Source organism: Salmo trutta, chromosome 34 (assembly GCF_901001165.1).
Source record: "Salmo trutta chromosome 34, fSalTru1.1, whole genome shotgun sequence".
Lineage (NCBI taxonomy): Eukaryota > Metazoa > Chordata > Actinopteri > Salmoniformes > Salmonidae > Salmo > Salmo trutta.
In genome coordinates, this window is record NC_042990.1 from 24,299,637 (window position 1) to 24,319,891 (window position 20,255).

At 47.6% G+C, this 20,255-nt stretch overlaps 1 protein-coding gene across 17 annotated transcripts in view; it reads right to left on the minus strand.

Moving 5' to 3' along the window:
- clasp2 (cytoplasmic linker associated protein 2) overlaps positions 1-19,026 on the minus strand; it is a 94,639-nt gene extending 75,613 nt beyond the window's left edge. For 10 of the 17 annotated variants that reach the window (XM_029732334.1, XM_029732343.1, XM_029732341.1 and 7 more), the window contains exons 1-6: positions 18,115-19,025; positions 13,381-13,459; positions 9,130-9,233; positions 8,129-8,220; positions 6,423-6,498; positions 2,043-2,140 (exon numbers count right to left, since the gene is read on the minus strand). In XM_029732334.1, the coding sequence (XP_029588194.1) occupies positions 2,043-2,140; positions 6,423-6,498; positions 8,129-8,220; positions 9,130-9,233; positions 13,381-13,459; positions 18,115-18,312 (647 nt within the window). In that variant the 5' untranslated portion in view covers positions 18,313-19,025. Of the gene's footprint in view, positions 1-2,042; positions 2,141-6,422; positions 6,499-8,128; positions 8,221-9,129; positions 9,234-13,380; positions 13,460-18,114 lie in introns of all 17 variants that reach the window. The other 7 variants (XM_029732344.1, XM_029732337.1, XM_029732345.1 and 4 more) reach the window with 2 other exon arrangements.
- Positions 19,027-20,255: the final 1,229 nt, after the last annotated feature.

Sequence of the window (20,255 nt, forward strand, 5' to 3'; positions counted from 1 at the left end):
CTGATATGTGATCTGGTCATCTAGGCCTCTAGCTGCACCCCCATTACACACACACACACACACACTTTAAAACAGGCCTAAGCAGACAAAGCTGTCACTGAATAGAATGTTCTCTCCCAGACAGTGTTTGTCTGTATCAGTTAACATCACAGCATGTGACAGACAAAACACTATTTATTCATACAGGAGAGGAAGAGAGATGGAGAGCGAGGAAGAGAGAGAGGGGAGACTGTGCTCAGAATGACAACACTCCAGGCTCCTTATTATGGTAACCACGGTGACCAGAGCAAGTCACTCAATGGAGCTCTTCAGAGACTGCACACTCCTCCCCTTCTCTGTATTGTCCAGTGCCCTCTCCCACTCTCTCTGTCCCTCCTCCCCTTTCCCTTTCTCCCTCTCTTCCTTTCCTCCCCCTTTGTATTGTCCAGTATAAAGTGTCTCTGTGTGTGACTGTGTGAGGGGCAGAGTGGAGCATGGTGTGGACTGGGACAGAGACCGAGCCAACACATTTAGTATTCCCAGTCAAAACCACTTTGACACTCGTCATTCACTAATAAAGTACATGGCAACAGAACCCACGGAGACTAGCCAGACAGAACTGCCATTTTTTTTAACAGGCTAGCATTCGACAGGTTTCTCCAAAAAGTGTCAACAACAATGGTGTGACAACTAGAGATTGACCGAATAATCGGCATGGCCGATTAATTAGGGATGATTTCAAGTTTTCATAACAAAATCGGTATTCGCCAAACGGGGGATGATTTAACAAATGCGCATTCATGAAAAAAAGCACAATCGTTGCACGTACCTAACCATAAACATCAATGCCTTTCCTAAAATCACTACACAGAAGTATATATATTTTTTTAAACCTGCATATTTAGTTAAAAGAAATTCATGTTAGCAGGCAATATTAACTAGGGAAATTGTGTCACTTCACTTGCGTTTATTGCATGCAGTCAGGGTATATGCAACAGTTTGGGCCGCCTGGATCGTTGCGAACTAATTTGCCAGAATTTTTCAAAATTATGACATAACATTGAAGGTTGTGCAATGTAACAGCAATATTTAGACTTAGGGTTTGCCGCCCGTTCGATAAAATATGGAACGGTTCCGTATTTCACTGAAAGAATAAACGTTTTATTTTCAAAATGATAGTTTCTGGATTTGACCATATTAATGACCAACAGCTTGTATTTCTGTGTTTATTATATTATAATTAAGTCTATGATTTGATAGAGCAGTCTGAGCGGTGGTAGGCGGCAGCAGGCTCGTAAGCATTCATTCAAACTTTACTGCGTTTGCCAGCAGCTCTTAGCAATGCTTGCTTTACAGCGCTGTTTATGACTTCAAGCCCATCTACTCCTAAGATTAGGCTGGCAATAGTAAAGTGCCTATAAGAACATCCAATAGTCAAATGTATATGAAATACAAATGGTATAGAGAGAAATAGTCGACGTGTCATAATTCCTATAATAACTACAACCTAAAACTTCTTAACTGGGAATATTGAGGAACTGGGAATACTGAACCACCAGCTTTCATATGTTCTGAGCAAGGAACTTAAACGTTAGCTTTTTGACATGGCACATATTGCACTTTTACTTTCTTCTCCAACAATTTGGTTTAAATAATGCAAAAACACATTGAGCACGTTTCATTATTTTTTGAGACTAAATAGATTTTATTTATGTATTATATTAAGTTAAAGTGTTCATTCAGTATTGTTGTAATTGTCATTATTACAAATAGATATAAATAATATATATATTTAAAATTATTGTTATTTTATTTTTTTATAAATATATATATTTTTTTAATGTTTTATTTTAAATCGGCCGATTAATCGGCACCGGCCTTTTTTTTGTGGGGGGGGGGCCTCCAATAATCGGTATCGGTGTTGAAAAATCATAATCGGTCGACCTATAGTGACAACCCATACATGGCACATACAAAATAAATTGTAGTATACACACACCACAAGCACGCACACACACACACACACACACCACAAGCACACACACAGAGAGACAAACACTCACCGTGTGGCAGGCAGGCCTCTTTTTCCCAGGTCGGCTCTGACTCTCTCTCCTATGTGGCGATACACATCCACCAGCGATGCTGTGGCAGCCTCACGCACCTGCACACAGGATACACAACATCCCACAATATTATCTCATCTTTGGATTTTATCTTTATTTATCTAGTATCATTATTATCTAAATACTTAATATCATATTTCATATTATTCACATTTTAGTCAAATAGCAGATGGAGATAAGATTTACTGTAGCATTAAACATCTATTGGCCCTTAACTCTAAACATAAGCATCCTATTGGCTCGACTCTAAACAGGAGCACCATAACTCAAACTTGTGGACAGTAGCCAGAGGAGTCAACAGTACAGACAGCCAGGGACTCAGAGAGGAGTCAACAGTACAGACAGCCAGGGACTCAGAGAGGAGTCAACAGTACAGACAGCCAGGGACTCAGAGGGGAGTCAACAGTACAGACAGCCAGGGACTCAGAGGGGAGTCAGTGAGTTCTCCAACTGTAAGGTCACTGTTTTTTTTATTTCACCTTTATTTAACCAGGTAGGTTAGTTGAGAACAAGTTCTCATTTACAACTGCGACCTGGCCAAGATAAAGCAAAGCAGTGCGACACAAACAACACAGAGCTACACATGGAATAAACAAACGTACAGTCAATAACACAACAGAGGAAATCTGTATACAGTGTGTGCAAATTAAGTAAGGAGGTAAGGCAATAAATAGGCCATAGTGGCGAAGTAATTACAATTTAGTAATTAACACTGGAGTGATAGACGTGCAGATGAGGATGTGCAAGTAGAAATACTGGTGTGCAAAAGAGCAGAAAACAAAAACAAATATGGGGATGAGGTAGGTAGTTGGTAGGATGGGCTATTTACAGATGGGCTGTGTACAGGTGCAGTGATCTGTGAGCTGCTCTGACAGCTGGTGCTTAAAGTTAGTGAGGGAGATATGACTCCAGCTTCAGTGATTTTTGCAATTCGTTCCAGTCATTGGCAGCAGAGAACTGGAAGGAAAGGCAGCCAAAGTAGGTGTTGGCTTTGGGGGTGACCAGTGAGATATACTTGCTGGAGCGCCTGCTACGGGGTGGGTGTTGTTATGGTGACCAGTGAGCTGAGATAAGGCGGGGCCTTACCTAGCAAAGACTTATAGATGACCTGGAGCCAGTGGGTTTGGCGACGAATATGTAGCGAGGACCAGCCAATGAGAGCATACAGGTCGCAGTGGTGGGTAGTCTATGGGGCTTTGGTGACAAAATGGATGGCACTGTGAGACTACATCCAATTTGCTGAGTAGAGTGTTGGAGGCTATTTTGTAAATGACATCGCCGAAGTCAAGGATCGGTAGGATAGTCAGTTTTACGAGGGTATGTTTGGCAGGATGAGTGAAGGAGGCTTTGTTGTGAAATAGGAAGCCGATTCTAGATTTAATTTTCGATTGGAGATGCTTAATATGAGTCTGGAATGAGAGTTTACAGTCTAACCAGACACCTAGGTATTTATAGTTGTCCACATATTCTAAGTCAGAACCATCCAGAGTAGTGATGCTAATCGGGCGGGCGGGTGCAGGCAGCGATCGGTTGAAGAGCATGCACTTAGTTTTACTAGCATTTAAGAACAGTTGGAGGCCACGGAAGGAGAGTTGTATGGCATTGAAGCTCATTTGGAGGTTTGTTAGCACAGTGTCCAAAGAAGGGCCAGAAGTATACAGAATGGTGTCGTCGGCGTAGAGGTGGATCAGAGAATCACCCGCAGCAAGAGCAATATCATTGATATATACAGAGAAAAGAGTTGGCCCGAGAATTGAACCCTGTGGCACCCCCATAGAGATTGCCAGAGGTCCGGACAACAGGCCCTCCGATTTGACACACTGAACTCTGTCTGAGAAGTAGTTGGTGAACCAGGCGAGGCAGTCATAAGAGAAACCAAGGCTGTAGAGTCCCGCCCACACACAGCCCATTCTGCCTCTGCGCTCAGCCCATCAGAATTGCAACTGTGTGTGAAGGAAGTTGGAATTCTGATGGGCTGAGTGCAGGGCCTGTTGTCCGGACCTCTGGCAATGTGGTCAGGACAGACAGGATGAGTGACCTCAGATAACTGATCGGCAGAGGATAATGCATGAACTTTCCATCGACTCACCCCCCACACACTCACACCTCTTACCCCCCAGTGAGATGTGACTTTACAACCTTCATTCTCACTGGGCTTGCAGGACTTGGCAGGGTGTATTCATATGGTGCCAGTGTGTGTGTGTTAGCGCTGTGCTAAAAGAAGGGGGATTTTCCATAAACACACAGATTAGGTCCACTCCTCTTTGAGTGAGATTAACACACACATATGAGCCATGCGCTTGAGACGTGATTGGCTGAATACCGCAAGTGTTAAATTCTGATTGGCTGAGAGCAGAGGCAGAATGTGTTGTGTGTGGGCGAGACTGCCAAGGAATATGGGGCATGGTAATTGGTCGGTACAGCGTGTTGTAGGGGTGTGAAAGTTAACGAAATTGGGATCCTAGCAGACAGCGCAATTGGAAGTCTATGGGTAACGCTAGTCAGCATTGGCTCGAAAACTACCTCCAACTTCCTTCATACTGGACAGAGACAAAAAAATGATATCCAGGAGGTCATCTGACACTGTGGAAGTAGATAAACGGCCACGTTGCCCAGTAAATGAAAAAATACTAATGCAGCTGGCTCTCCTGCTCTTTCTCTTCACTAATGATGCGAGTGTGTGTTTAGTCTTCGGTCTGTTGCTAGTAGAGTATCCTAGCCTATTCATCGATGATAGGCCCTGCTTTACTGACGTTGTGAGACGTTGCAAGCCAAGAAATTGCGAGATACAGTTTTTGATCGGCAGATAGGCCTAGTGCACGGTTCTGACTTTCTGCCTGGTGGCCGACCCGCCTAGACTGTGCCCCTCCCCTCTCTCTCCGTTCCTCGCTAGCTCGCTATAAAAGATGCAAGTGTTTGTGTTCTTGGAAGTACGGCAACTAATCAGTCTCCTCCATTCCAAAAAGACTGAATCTTAAGTCGATTCCTAGAGGAAGATGGGTTCTTTCTACTAAATGTTTAGGTAAGCCACAGTATTTAATGAACTTTAAAGTACTTCTTTAGGAGAGAACGGTCTACACACAGGCAGCTCCAGATTATTTGATTGACAGTTCTGGTTGCCTAGTGATGGACGTTTGTCCCGCTTCGGAAGCAGCATTCCTTTACGGACAAGTAAAATGCCCGTTCAGTGGCGCTTTGAAACTATCTCCAGAGAAGGTTTTGTGTGGGCATTTAAAAAGCCACAGTGTACCCTTACAGACAAACATGCCGTAGCCGAGGTGCTTCAAGGGGACATGACTGTGGCAGATAGAAAGTTCATTCCTCAGTCTTTGAGGTCACACGTAATACAACCATTTGTCTGCATTGTGAATAGACGGGAAATTTTAGGATTTGTTTTTAATCGTTTTAACGGAAAACCAAAAAAGAAATGGCAGTTTAAAAGTTAAGCAGAATGATGAATTTGCCACATCCCTAGAGTGTAGGAGGATAATGATTGGGTAGCTGACAGGCACAGATTTCAACCCTGGGACAGACCCAGACGATGGGGTGGGACGAAAAAAATCTACAACAAAAATCAATAGTTACATATCAGGATATACATTTATGATAAATCGTATCGTTTTGACAATACTGCAATATTATTTTTGCGCTAGTTGGCTGTACCTGCAGATTATTCTCCATCTTAACAAACAACAAATAGGGAGCCAACATGTTTTCAGCACTTTTATTTTCCTGAGTGATCAGAACTCGTTGTAATGGCCCTCCTGTCTCTCTGCAGCAGACATATGTTGAGAAATATGTTTGGAACATTGAATCCCAATAAAATCACATTATCGAATCGCAATTTATATAGAATCTTGAGAATTGCAATACATATGGTATCAGCACCTAAGTATGGTGATAATAACGAATGGTGAGGTCCCTGGCAATTCCCTGCCTTATTAGACACCCACACTAATCACTCTGTGGCTGAGACGGGGTTGGGGCCTCATGTTTCAGTGGTGAAGCCAGGGTTCTCTCTCACCCAGCTATTTAACAGTCTCCCATTGACTGGCTAATAACAGGGTAAAGGATTAGAATAAGAAACTCCAGCACACTGGCATTCCTGTATTGTCGTATACTCCACCATAGAAACACAATGGTTAGAACTTCTACGTTCTCCACAATGTGTTTAATGGAACTCAAACCTGTAGCAGGTCTGTAACAGGGCTTCCTCTCTATGTTACATTAACACTCTACATGTTAGGCTTTAAATACAGACAGGGACAGAGACTGGGGACAAAAAGCAATTCAGGTTCACCCTCAAGCAGCGTCTCTTACCTGTGGGTTCTGATCTCCTGTCAGACTGCAGAGGTACGGAACGATCTTACTGAGACTCAAAGGCTGAGCACCATACCTGAGGGGGGGTGAAGAGAGAGAGATGGTATGAGTTTAGCTGTGTAACCGACCATCATTCAGTAGCATTCACCAGTAGGCCATAGAGAGGGACCTTTAGCTACGTAGCAGCTTAGAATTTACCACAACAGTGTTGCTATTAGCGAGATGATGCTACAATTAGAGAGGAGATGCTAAAGGCTTTAGCTTTAGAGAGTGGTGCATGCCTCAGAGTAGTGTTAGCAGCATAAACTAACCCTGCAAGTCAAGTACTTTCTCCAGAAGTGTGCAACTTCACTTCCTTAAATCCTAACACCAGTCCAATACTTCTAAATGGGAGGCAGGTAGCCTAGTGGTTAGAGCCTTGGGCCAGTAACCGAAAGGTTGCTAGATCGAATCCCTGAGCTGACAAGGTAAAAATCTGTCATTCTGCCCCTGAACAAGGCAGTTAACCCACTGTTCCTAGACCGTCATTGTAAATAAGAATTAGTTCTTATTAACTGACTTGCCTAGTTAAATAAAGGTTAAATAAAAATATGAGTGGAGAAGTGGACAGATTATTGGGACTCAGGGTAGGTCACTATAGAGCCACCAACTATGACCTCTAATCTCTCTCCCTCACCCAGGTAAGAGGAGTCATTCTGGAGACAGTGGCTTGTGTGTCTATATCCCTCTCTCTCTCCCTCACCCAGGTAAGAGGAGTCATTCTGGAGAGACAGTGGGTTGTGTGTCTTTATCCCTCTCTCTCTCTCTCTCCCTCACCCAGGTAGAGGAGTCATTCTGGAGAGACAGTGGCTTGTGTGTCTATATCCCACTCTCTCTCTCTCTCTCACCCAGGTAGAGGAGTCATTCTGGAGAGACAGTGGGTTGTGTGTGTTTATCCCTCTCTCTCTCTCTCCCTCACCCAGGTAGAGGAGTCATTCTGGTGAGACAGTGGGTTGTGTGTCTATATCCCTCTCTCTCTCTCTCCCTCACCCAGGTAGAGGAGTCATTCTGGAGAGACAGTGGGTTGTGTGTCTATATCCCTCTCTCTCTCCCTCACCCAGGTAGAGGAGTCATTCTGGAGAGACAGTGGGTTGTGTGTCTATATCCCTCTCTCTCTCCCTCACCCAGGTAGAGGAGTCATTCTGGAGAGACAGTGGGTTGTGTGTCTATATCCCTCTCTCTCTCCCTCACCCAGGTAGAGGAGTCATTCTGGAGAGACAGTGGGTTGTGTGTCTATATCCCTCTCTCTCTCTCCCTCCCTCACCCAGGTAGAGGAGTCATTCTGGAGAGACAGTGGGTTGTGTGTGTCTATCCCTCTCTCTCTCTCTCCCTCACCCAGGTAGAGGAGTCATTCTGGAGAGACAGTGGGTTGTGTGTGTTTATCCCTCTCTCTCTCCCTCACCCAGGTAGAGGAGTCATTCTGGAGAGACAGTGGGTTGTGTGTGTTTATCCCTCTCTCTCACCCAGGTAGAGGAGTCATTCTGGAGAGACAGTGGGTTGTGTGTGTTTGTTTATCTATCTCTCTCTCACACAAATATGATTATGTCCCATGTAAGCTGCAGTAGGGGATTCATATTGTTCTGTGGTATATGACCCTCTCTTTCCTTTCCTCTCCGCATGACCTGTGACCTCAGGAAGTGATTGATGGTGAAAGAGGAAGTACTCACGTGTTGAGGGTGGCGCAGAGAACCAGACACACCCCCTCTCTGCTGCGGAAATTCTTATGTTTAAAACCAGGAAGCAACCTCTCCCACACATACTACAGAGAGAGAGATAGAGAGAGAGTTAACATTGAAGGAGTCTATGGGAGGCAAACTGAAGGGGGCTCAGCAGATTACTGATAAAGAAGGTTACAGTCTGTCTGTCTGTGTAAGTAATTTTCCATGCAGTTCTGGTTATGTCCAGATGAGGGAGCTGCTGTCCTGATACCGTCTCTGTTATTCTAGAGCTAGGCAGCTTTGGTGAATGATGTATTAATGATAGAATCCGAGAGAGAGAGCGAGAGAGAGAGACTGGGCTTTGGTTGCTGTAAACGCTCGCTCTCTGAGGTGAGCTTCTCACAGTTCTGCTCCTGAACTCCTCTACCCAGCAGGCCAAGCTGGGTAAAATATCCTGATTAAAGCCAGTTAGTTGTAATCAGGTTATAATGTGGCTGTAATGATGTTCTGCTAGGTGATCTACAGTAGCTGCAGACCTCCAGGCCTGACACGTAACGCTCCTGGAATACAGGAAGTCAGGGAGGCGACGATCTGTCTGACCACGGGCGTGTGACAGTGTGTGTCTTTACCCCTCTCTCTCACTTTTGTGTTTGTCTCACCATAGGCGATGCTGTGTGTATATGACGTGTATGTCTCACCATAGGCGATGCTGTGTGTATATGACGTGTATGTCTCACCATAGGCGATGCTGTGAGTATATGACGTGTATGTCTCACCATAGGCGATGCTGTGTGTATATGACGTGTATGTCTCACCATAGGCGATGCTGTGAGTATATGACGTGTATGTCTCACCATAGGCGATGCTGTGTGTATATGACGTGTATGTCTCACCATAGGCGATGCTGTGTGTATATGACGTGTATGTCTCACCATAGGCGATGCTGTGAGTATATGACGTGTATGTCTCACCATAGGCGATGCTGTGTGTATATGACGTGCATGTCTCACCATAGGCGATGCTGTGACTTCCATACAGCGGAGGATGACAGTTTGACTCTGTTCTCTGACCTGGTCCTTACTGTCCCCCAACCTGTCCACTAACGCAGGGACCACTGTGTAGAGAGAGAGGTGACAGCACATCATGTAATACATAACCATGTACATTAATCACACCACCTCAGTGCCCCCTAGTGGACTGGTTTAAGAAAACAACAACGTCACAAATCACAGGTCAATCACACTTACTCACACAGAGACATTCAAATGTCATATTTGAAAACTTGACTTGAATCCATAATGAAACATTGGGGGTACAGAGGCTACTAGACAGACTTAATTAGACAGTGGGTCTCTATGGGACAGGGTTACTGTCGAGTTCACACAGCTGTCTGCTAGCAGAGACACTGAGAGGAAACAGAGTTTGGACCAGACAGACAGAGAGAGGAAACAGAGTTTGGACCAGACAGACAGACAGAGAGAGGAAACAGAGTTTGGACCAGACAGACAGAGAGAGGAAACAGAGTTTGGACCAGACAGACAGAGAGAGGAAACAGAGTTTGGACCAGACAGACAGAGAGAGGAAACAGAGTTTGGACCAGACAGACAGAGGAAACAGAGATTGGACCAGACAGACAGAGAGAGGAAACAGAGTTTGGACCAGACAGACAGAGAGAGGAAACAGAGTTTGGACCAGACAGACTGAGAGAGGAAACAGAGTTTGGACCAGACAGACAGAGAGAGGAAACAGAGTTTGGACCAGACAGGTTGAGAGAGGAAACAGAGTTTGGACCAGACAGACTGAGAGAGGAAACAGAGTTTGGACCAGACAGACTGAGAGAGGAAACAGAGTTTGGACCAGACAGACAGAGAGAGGAAACAGAGTTTGGACCAGACAGACAGAGAGAGGAAACAGAGTTTGGACCAGACAGACAGAGAGAGGAAACAGAGTTTGGACCAGACAGGCTGAGAGAGGAAACAGAGTTTGGACCAGACAGACTGAGAGAGGAAACAGAGTTTGGACCAGACAGGCTGAGAGAGGAAACAGAGTTTGGACCAGACAGACAGAGAGAGGAAACAGAGTTTGGACCAGACAGACAGAGAGGAAACAGAGTTTGGACCAGACAGACAGAGAGAGGAAACAGAGTTTGGACCAGACAGACAGAGAGAGGAAACAGAGTTTGGACCAGACAGACTGAGAGAGGAAACAGAGTTTGGACCAGACAGACACAGAGTTTGGACCAGATGGAATTGAGATTTTCCTTAGAGGCTCTAGTTTCTCTGCTACTGTTTTATGCAATCCTCAGATTCCCCCTTCAAACCCCAAACACACACAAACTGAGGAAGGTTGCAGTAGGATGACATCACCATGTCACTCCCCCACTGATGTTTTTTGGGAGGAATGCCTCTGTGTTTGTGTGTGTGTGTGTGTGTGTGTGTGTGTGTGTGTGTGTGTGTGTGTGTGTGTGTGTGTGTGTGTGTGTGTGTGTGTGGTGGGTTGTTGCTACCACAGCTGGTTTCCTAGGCAACAGGGGCAATACGGATCCAGCACACAGCGTCAGGGGGCATTGTTGCTGAGACGGACACACGTCATCATCTGATGTTAGCAACAAACACACATACTGAATATATGTTGGAGTTCAATGTGGCATTCACCAGAACACCCACTGTCCTTTTAGCTCTTTAAACTGAGGATTCTCTTCTTCTGAACACTGGACACACACTCCTCACAACGCTGGACAAGATGGCCACAGCCCATCATCAACCAGAGACAGGAGAGAGGAACAGAAATACACACCACACAGCGAGTGAGGAGTGAGTCAGTTCTGTGTAGATCACTAATGTCCCTCATTAATCACTATGATCTCATCTCACTCTCCTCTGTGTTTGTAGAGAGAGGACTAGAGCCAGAGGGCTAGAGGACTAGAGCCAGAGGGCTAGAGGACTAGAGCCAGAGGGCTAGAGGGCTAGAGCCAGAGGGCTAGAGGGCTAGAGCCAGAGGGCTAGAGGGCTAGAGCCAGAGGGCTAGAGGGCTAGAGGGCTAGACCCAGAGGGCTAGAGGGCTAGAGCCAGAGGGCCAGAGGGCTAGAGCCAGAGGGCTAGAGGGCTAGAGCCAGAGGGCCAGAGGGCTAGAGCCAGAGGGCTAGAGGGCTAGAGGGCTAGAGCCAGAGGGCTAGAGGGCTAGACCCAGAGGGCTAGAGGGCTAGAGCCAGAGGGCTAGAGCCAGAGGGCTAGAGCCAGAGGGCTAGAGCCAGAGGGCTAGAGCCAGAGGGCTAGAGGGCTAGAGCCAGAGGGCCAGAGCCAGAGGGCTAGAGGGCTAGACTCAGAGGGCCAGAGCCAGAGGGCTAGAGGACTAGACCCAGAGGGCCAGAGGGCTAGATCCAGAGGGCTAGAGGGCTAGAGCCAGAGGGCTAGAGCCAGAGGGCTAGAGGGCTAGAGCCAGAGGGCCAGAGCCAGAGGGCTAGAGGACTAGAGCCAGAGGACTAGACCCAGAGGGCCAGAGGGCTAGAGCCAGAGGGCTAGAGGACTAGAGCCAGAGGGCCAGAGGGCTAGACCCAGAGGGCTAGAGGACTAGACCCAGAGGGCCAGAGGGCTAGATCCAGAGGGCTAGAGGGCTAGAGCCAGAGGGCTAGAGGGCTAGAGCCAGAGGGCTAGAGGGCTAGAGGACTAGACCCAGAGGGCCAGAGGGCTAGATCCAGAGGGCTAGAGGGCTAGAGCCAGAGGGCTAGAGCCAGAGGGCCAGAGCCAGAGGGCTAGAGGACTAGAGCCAGAGGGCCAGAGGGCTAGACCCAGAGGGCTAGAGGGCTAGACCCAGAGGGCTAGAGGGCTAGAGCCAGAGGGCTAGAGCCAGAGGGCCAGAGGACTAGAGCCAGAGGGCCAGAGGGCTAGATCCAGAGGGCCAGAGGGCTAGAGCCAGAGGGCTAGAGGGCTAGAGCCAGAGGGCTAGAGCCAGAGGGCTAGAGGGCTAGACCCAGAGGGCCAGAGGGCTAGATCCAGAGGGCTAGAGGGCTAGAGCCAGAGGGCTAGAGCCAGAGGGCCAGAGGGCTAGAGGGCTAGAGGGCTAGAGGACTAGAGCCAGAGGGCTAGAGGACTAGAGCCAGAGGGCTAGAGGACTAGAGCCAGAGGGCTAGAGCCAGAGGGCTAGAGGGCTAGATCCAGAGGGCTAGAGCCAGAGGGCTAGAGCCAGAGGGCTAGAGGGCTAGACCCAGAGGGCTAGAGGACTAGAGCCAGAGGGCTAGAGGGCTAGATCCAGAGGACTAGAGCCAGAGGGCTAGAGCCAGAGGGCTAGAGGGCTAGACCCAGAGGGCCAGAGGGCTAGAGCCAGAGGGCTAGAGCCAGAGGGCTAGAGGGCTAGATCCAGAGGGCTAGAGCCAGAGGGCTAGAGGGCTAGAGGACTAGAGCCAGAGGGCTAGAGCCAGAGGGCTAGAGGGCTAGATCCAGAGGGCTAGAGCCAGAGGGCCAGAGGGCTAGAGGGCTAGAGGACTAGAGCCAGAGGGCCAGAGGGCTAGATCCAGAGGGCTAGAGCCAGAGGGCCAGAGGGCTAGAGCCAGAGGGCCAGAGCCAGAGGGCCAGAGCTAGAGGGCCAGAGGGCTAGAGCCAGAGGGCTAGAGCCAGTGGGCCAGAGGGCTAGATCCAGAGGGCCAGAGGGCTAGAGCCAGAGGGCCAGAGGGCTAGAGCCAGAGGGCCAGAGCCAGAGGGCTAGAGCCAGAGGGCTAGAGCCGTGGACGACAGAGCCCTGGACGACAGAGCCCTGGACGACAGAGCCCTGGACGACAGAGCCCGTCTAGAGGATAAAATTTGCCCTGAACGCCAAGAGAGACATTAGACTAAACTTTTCCATGAAGGACATTACACACCACAGAGAGGAGAGTGTGTGTTTCCAGACAGTTGGATTCAGGCGAAGTCACAGAGGGTCGTTTTCCCTTTGGAGTCTGACAGCCTGTCTCCTCCTACAGCTAGACTGTGTGTGTGGCCAGCCTGGGTGACAATGACAACTGGTGGCACCTGCGGCAGTGGTCTGACAGGACAGAGTTATATAAGTACACCACACACACACCAAAGGCAGATACAGGAGCAGTCCATGAGGGCTGTAGGGTGTGTGTGTGTGTGTGTGTGTGTGTGTGTGTAAGGGGGTTAGATGGGTTGGTCCTACAGTAAGCCAGACGATTTGCAGCCTAAATATAGAAAAGAGGATGAATCAGGGGAGAGAAAGAGTGAGAGAACCAGAGAGAGAGAAGAGGTAGAGGAATGTAAGCATCTAACCTGTTCCCAGGTATCCTCTGAAGCGCTCCCCCAAGCGATCGACAAACGCCCCGGCAATGTCTATCCCCAACAACGCCACCTACAGGACAGACAAACACAATACTGTCAACACAGGGTGACACAGACACACACACAGACCCTCAACACACACAGCATCAAAGTTAGAGTTCTGTCTCTCTCTGTAGTCTAGTTTTCCAGTGTGTGTGTGTGTGTGTGTGTGTGTGAGAGAGAGAGGAGAGAGGAGAGAGATTAGGATCTGATCTCATGCAGAGGGAGCTGTGCGTCTGGAATGCTTATGTTGGCAGACCACGATGGAAGCACAACATTCCAGAGAAAATCTGTAAAAATATTTCCCCTGTCCCAGAGAGTGAGAGGTCCCGACTGCTGTTATTCCCTATTTTAGTCAAACAGATTGAGAGGAGCCAGGTAACCACAGACAGAGGGAGGGAGAGAGAGAAAGAAGGAGGTAGAGAAAAAGGGAGAGAGAGGATGAGGGAGAGAGAGAAAGAGGGAGTTCTATCGTATGTCTTAGATTATGCTCTTGTGGAGTATTGAGACCAAAGGCGTCATGACATCATATGTTGGACCAGGTCCAGAGGTCTGAGGAGGAGAACAGAGAAGAAAGGAGAGAAGATGGCTGCTTACAGGACAGAGTACACACCGAGAGAGAGGGGGGAAGGAGACGGATGAGAGAGGGATGAGAGGAGGCAAGGCAAAGAGAGAAATGACGGAGAAAACAGAAAGCAGAATATAGGGAAGGGAGGACAGAGAAGAGAGGGCAGAGAAAAGAGAGGACAGGGGAGAAGGCAGGACAGAGGAGAGAAGAGATGACAGAGAGAAGAGAGGCCAGAGGAGAGAGAGAGAGAGAGAAAGGAGGCCAGAGGACAGAGAGAGAAGGGAGGACAGAGAGAAGGGAGAACAGAGAGAAGACACCAGAGAAGAGAGGACAGAGAAGAGAGAGAAGAAAGGACAGAGAAGAGAGGACAGAAGAGAGAGAAGAGAAGACAGGGAAGAGAGAAGGGAGGACAAAGGAGACAGAAGAGGGAAGAGAAGACAGAAGAGAGGAAAGGAAGGAGTGAGACGAAAGAAGAGAGAAGAGAGTAGGGAGGACAGAGGAGAGAGTAGGGAGGACAGAGGAGAGAGTAGGGAGGACAGAGGAGAGAGTAGGGAGGACAGAGAAGAGAGTAGGGAGGACAGAGGAGAGAGTAGGGAGGACAGAGGAGAGAGTAGGGAGGACAGAGGAGAGAGTAGGGAGGACAGAGAAGAGAGTAGGGAGGACAGAGGAGAGAGTAGGGAGGACAGAGAAGAGAGTAGGGAGGACAGAGGAGAGAGTAGGGAGGACAGAGAAGAGAGTAGGGAGGACAGAGAAGAGAGTAGGGAGGACAGAGGAGAGAGTAGGGAGGACAGAGGAGAGAGAGAAGGGAGAGGACAGAGGAGAGAGAAGGGAGAGGACAGAGGAGAGAGAAGGGAGAGGACAGAGAGAGAAGAGAGGACAGAGAGAGAAGAGAGGACAGAGAAGGGAGAGCTGATTACAGATTGAACCCCCCCTCCCTCCTCCCTCCTCCCTCCCTCCCAGCCATATGGCAGCTGCACTGGAGGGGTTGAGAGCGATTGAGGGGGCTGTGTATGTGTGTGAGTTTACCTGGGGGTGACAGTGGGGGAAGTCTGCAGGCTAGCTGAGCAGTGAACACTGTGACCAGAGGGAGGAAGAGGAGGGGAAGGGTGGACCATATGTCCACTCAGGTATTCTCAGGCCCCTCTGATACTAACACACTGAAAACAACACACCAAACCTCAGCTGTCAGCCTGTGTTCATGACACACAATAAAGATGAAGTAGCGTCTTTACCAAAACTGCCTGGTCAACTGGCAGTCCAGCCGTCCCAACCAGAGGAAAAGCCCGGCCTCCATCTGAGAAGGGGAATCCCTTTCTGACCATGTTCAAGGGAATGGGATCTGACAATGGGAGAAGCTCAACTGTCCTCTCTCCTTCTCAAAACCCACTGAGGAGAAGGTCAGAGGGAGGGACCGCTGACCTCCTCCTCCAATGGGTTTTGAGAAGGAGGCGAGGAGAGGGGACGCCAGGAGTATGCAGTTGAGATTCACCCATTGGCTGAGACCTAAACACTATCCCAGGCTTTAGCTCAGCAGGGTAAGTTTAGTAGAGTGCAGATAACCTGGATTCAAACCCAGTGGATCAGCAGCTCTAAAACATTCAGAGAGCGCGGATAAGGCAGTCTGCAATATTAATGTGGCTGCTGTGGAGCGTGCAGCGTGTTGCAGAGGGAACGGCCTTACTGTTACGTGAATGAGCATGAGGAGAATTTGCTGCAGTATGTTTGAGAGAGAGGAGAGGAAGAGAGAGATATTTAGTCCATCATTAAAAGAGGAACCAGCAACATTGTCTCTACCTTCTTGCCCTTTGTGCTGTTGTCTGTACCATGTTTTGTGCTGCTGCCGTGTTGTTGTCATGTGTTGCTGCCATTATGTATTGTTGTCTTCGGTCTCTCTTTATGTAGTGTTGTCTCTCTTGGTCCTATATTTTTAATCCCAGCCCCCGTCCCTGCAGGAGGCCGTCATTGTAAATAAAATGTCTTCTTAACTGACTTGCCTAGTTAAATACAAAACATTACAACTCTCCTCTGTACAGCAGCTCTCTGAGTGAGTCTCAGTCTGTCTGGGGCTATACACATCCTGTCTCTGACGCCATCACTCTTGCCCTTTCTCCAACCTCTCCTCCTTTCCTACTCTGCATCAAATCTCCCTGTCTCCTGCACTCGCGTTTGCTATTCCTGAATCCCAATCCTATCTGCAGTCGCCCTCCCTCTCAATCTCGGTCTCTCTCTTCTGTCCTCCCTCCATCTAGCTCATCTGGGCTGACTCAGCATCTTCACAGCAGCCGGCCCCCAGCCGGCCCCCTTCTCGCCTCTCGGCCAATTAGGATCTCTAATTTGGAGAGCAGGGTAAAATCCTGATGAATAAAAGATATAAGGACAGGTGGGACCTGACTCTAGATGTGTTCCTTTGAGATGCTGTGTGAATATAGACATGTACTGTACACACCGAAGGAGCTCGCTAGAGGATAGGGAGTTCAGTTGTAATTGGACCAGGCTCATATAACTAACTCAATCACACCCTGGTCAAAGTGACTATCCTGCTGATGTCACATCTGTGTTTCTGTCAAACTATGTCATCTTCTTCTAATAATATATAACCCTATGGGAAATAATACGATACTTTGAGCTGATTTCAGTTTTATTTCACTGAATCCTCTGGAAAGTCTAGTGACCTTTTTCATTGCAGCCCGGTCCAGCCTGAGACTTTCCATGGGCTTAAACTCTGGTGTTATATCAGGGAAGGTAAAGAACCATCTATACTGAACTAGTTTCACCTCCAGTTGAAAGTAACAAACATCACGTTCTGTGTCTGCTGCAGGGATTCATTCCATGGTTCAGACAGAACTGTCTGGGTTCAGGAGATAACTTAGCAAAGAAACATGGGCCACATTCCAGCATTTTCCACAGATACCGATATGACATACTGAGCCAGTTCGTTTCGCATGGACCGGTGCCCCGGGTGGGTGGAGATCTAACTTAAGGACCAATGGAAAGGTCTAAAACTATCAAAATCCGCCCACCCGGGTCACTGGGCCATTCAAAACGAACTCGCCAATTGACACACACAATGGGTGCCCTGACCCCTCCCCCATTTTCTGCTCTAGTCTGGGTGCTCCTCTGACAATGGGGTCCTCCTCCAAGCATACACACAGCCCACTACTACCTGTCTCTCTGGCTAGGAAAACAACCAAAAACTGAAGGATCTCTAACTCAATCCCATCACATTGAGTCACAAGATAACATAACACTTGTATTACATTTATTAGTACTAGATTATTAGCTGTTTATTCTAGCTAACTGGCTGAACAATCGTGGCTGGTTAGCAGTTAGCTAGCGGTGGCTATTATTTTCCATTCAAAAGATAAACTGTAACCCTTTTAAACTTCAGGCCTAGTTTGGAGGACATTAGTGGGCTGTTTGAATCAGATCAGCTCAATTTGGTAAAATTACAGCTCGAAAGTACAGGTAACTGCCAAAATAGAGGAAACACTTGAGAAAATGAGGGATACAAATTATATTGAAAGCAGGTGTAATTCCTAAGATAATTGAGCAATTAACATTCCATCATGCTTAGGGTCATGTAGAAAAATGCCCAGTTGCCCATTATTTTGCTACCATGATGAGAAGAGATCCCAAGGAGTATAGGGGGTGTGTGCCTCAGTCAATGAAACACCAAATGACGGACATGATCACGGAAGAATGGTGTGGCATCGCTCCAATAGCGGTCCAGACACGTGTAGAATCTGTGCCAAGGCGCATTGAAGCTGTTCCGGCGGTTCGTGGTGCCCAACGCCCTATTAAGACACTATGTTGGCGTTTCCTTTATTTTGGCAGTTACCTGTACCCGTTACAGCCCCGTTTCACAAGACTGCGGTGACAGTTCGTTATCCAATGAGTAACTTCTTTCTCGCTTCCTAGTTTGCAATTGTCCCCACACTGATAATCACCCTGGCGGCTAGGCATCCCTACAGTATATATTCCCTGTCTACATCCTATCACCACAAACATTTCTCTCAAAGTAACTAGTTAGTCAACAATGACCAAAAACAGGATAGATTAGGGGACAATGGACCTTTGCAAAGTACACCGCAACGTTCCCATGCGCTGCGGTCTCTCACCTTGTAGTTGCTGGAGTTGACCCATCCCGTCAGCTCGTCTACGGTTTTATCCAACCGTGGTTTGTCTTGCTCCACATCGGAGGACCTCTGCGGGTCGTTCAGGTAGTCTATGAGGTCCTGCCCGACCTGCAGCCTGCGGGTAACGTCTTTCTGCAGGACCTGCTGGTAAAAATAATCCATGTTGTCATGTTCCTCCATTGGGCAGGCAGTGCCGTGTGGCCAGCTCCTTCTGGGGCCAGCCGCAGACTACAGGGGGTCTTGGCGGGTTGGGTGTGGAAAAAGGTTCGCTCCGGTCGGTGGTCCCTTTCTTCTGAGCGGATGACAGTTGCCTGGACGCTTGGGTGACCGCTATTTGACGTTTGATCAACAACAAAACAAACGCCTGTCAAATTAGCTTGGCTAGCGCAATCACTTTGTCCAAAACACACACTGCTCAACTTTGATTTCAGCGAAGGATAGAGATTGTTACTCTCGGATAACTAGTTAGCAATAACTTTCTAAAAGTTTTGAAAAATAAGACAAATTTGCAGTAAAACTAACCAGGTCTGTATCAATCCACAACACAATAAAGCTACTTGTAGCTAAGCTAACGAAGTTAGTCACGCACGGTGGCAACACCTAGTGGATAGCGAGATATGTGGAAAGCAACGTTAGCTAAACTAACAGTTAGCTAGTTGGTCAGAGGCCTGACGCCTAGTTTCGCCTCATTTATGTATTCCATGAGTTGAAAAACTTCTCCAGTGAGGTGTGTTGTCGAACCCTTGAAAATACAGTTGCGCCAAAACTTCGAGAGCAGTGTTTCAGCCTTCCACCCACAGTTCCTGCCTACTTTTAATCCGGGAATAATCGCCCCTGCTAAACTGTCTAGCTAAACCCACCCCCGCTGAAAGCCAGCGCCAAGCCGGTGACTGCAGTTGACTAGTAGGCGCAGACGACGAAGGCCGATGGGTCCTTCGCAGGGTTGCCAAGATTTTATTATCCCGCACATTACTGTTTACTTTGAAATATTTCTCATGTCTCTTTCTTGACACAAAAAAATAACTGCTGTATATTTAATTTTGTCTACGTGTTGCATGAAAATTATTAATATTTGAAGCTGTTTTCTCAGATGTTCCTCATCAATAAAATGTAAATGTCATACTCAGGTGTAGCCCAATACTGGACTAATGGAGCATAATGGTACTTAGTCCAAGGACCTTACATGTTCTGTTTAAAGGGCGAATTGGCTCTGGAAGCCAAAACAGCCAAATATTCCAACTAAACGTGAATTGATTCTCAATTGTGATGCGGCTATAGAAACATAAACCCTTCTACTTTACTATATCACATCAAAGTAATTTCAAAGATGCAAAATACACACTTACTGTACACTGTTTGAGCCTGTTAAACTATAAAAGGTGTGGATCAATTTAACCTTTTTATTATTATTATTATTTCTCACTGATGACAGTTCCTTGTGCTTCCAAAACCGCACCACAAGCAATGAATATAAATTTTCAGACCGAGCGTTGTGGCTCTTAACAGAACTCCCCCCTACAGAAGCCGCCTTCTTCCAACAACTCTTATGTGTAATGTGATGGACCTGAGAGTCATGACCAAGGGCTAACTCAGGTGCAGTCTGGAAAATGTGCACATGCAGTAGCTACCTTACACTACATGATGAACATCTCATTCCAAAGTCATGAGGATTAATATGGAGTTGCTGCTATAACAGCCTCCACTCTTCTGGGAATTCTTTCCACTAGATGTTGGAACATTGCTTCAGGGACTTGCTTCCATTCAGCCACGAGCATTAGTGAGGTCGGGCACTGATGTTGGGTGATTAGGCCTGGCTCACAGTCAGCGTTCCAATTCATCCCAAAGGTCTTCGATGGAGTTAAGGTAAGGGCTCTGTGCAGGCCAGTCAAGTTCTTCCACACTTATCTCGACAAACCATTTCTGTATGGACCTCGCTTTGTGCACGGGGGCATTGTCATGCTGAAACAGGAAAGGGCCTTCACCAAACTGTTGCCACAAAGTTGGAAGCACAGAATCATCTAGAATATCATTGTATGCTGTAGCGTTAAAATTTCCCTTCACTGGAACTAAGGGGTCTAGTCCGAACCATGAAAAACAGCTCCAGACCATTATTCCTCCGCCAC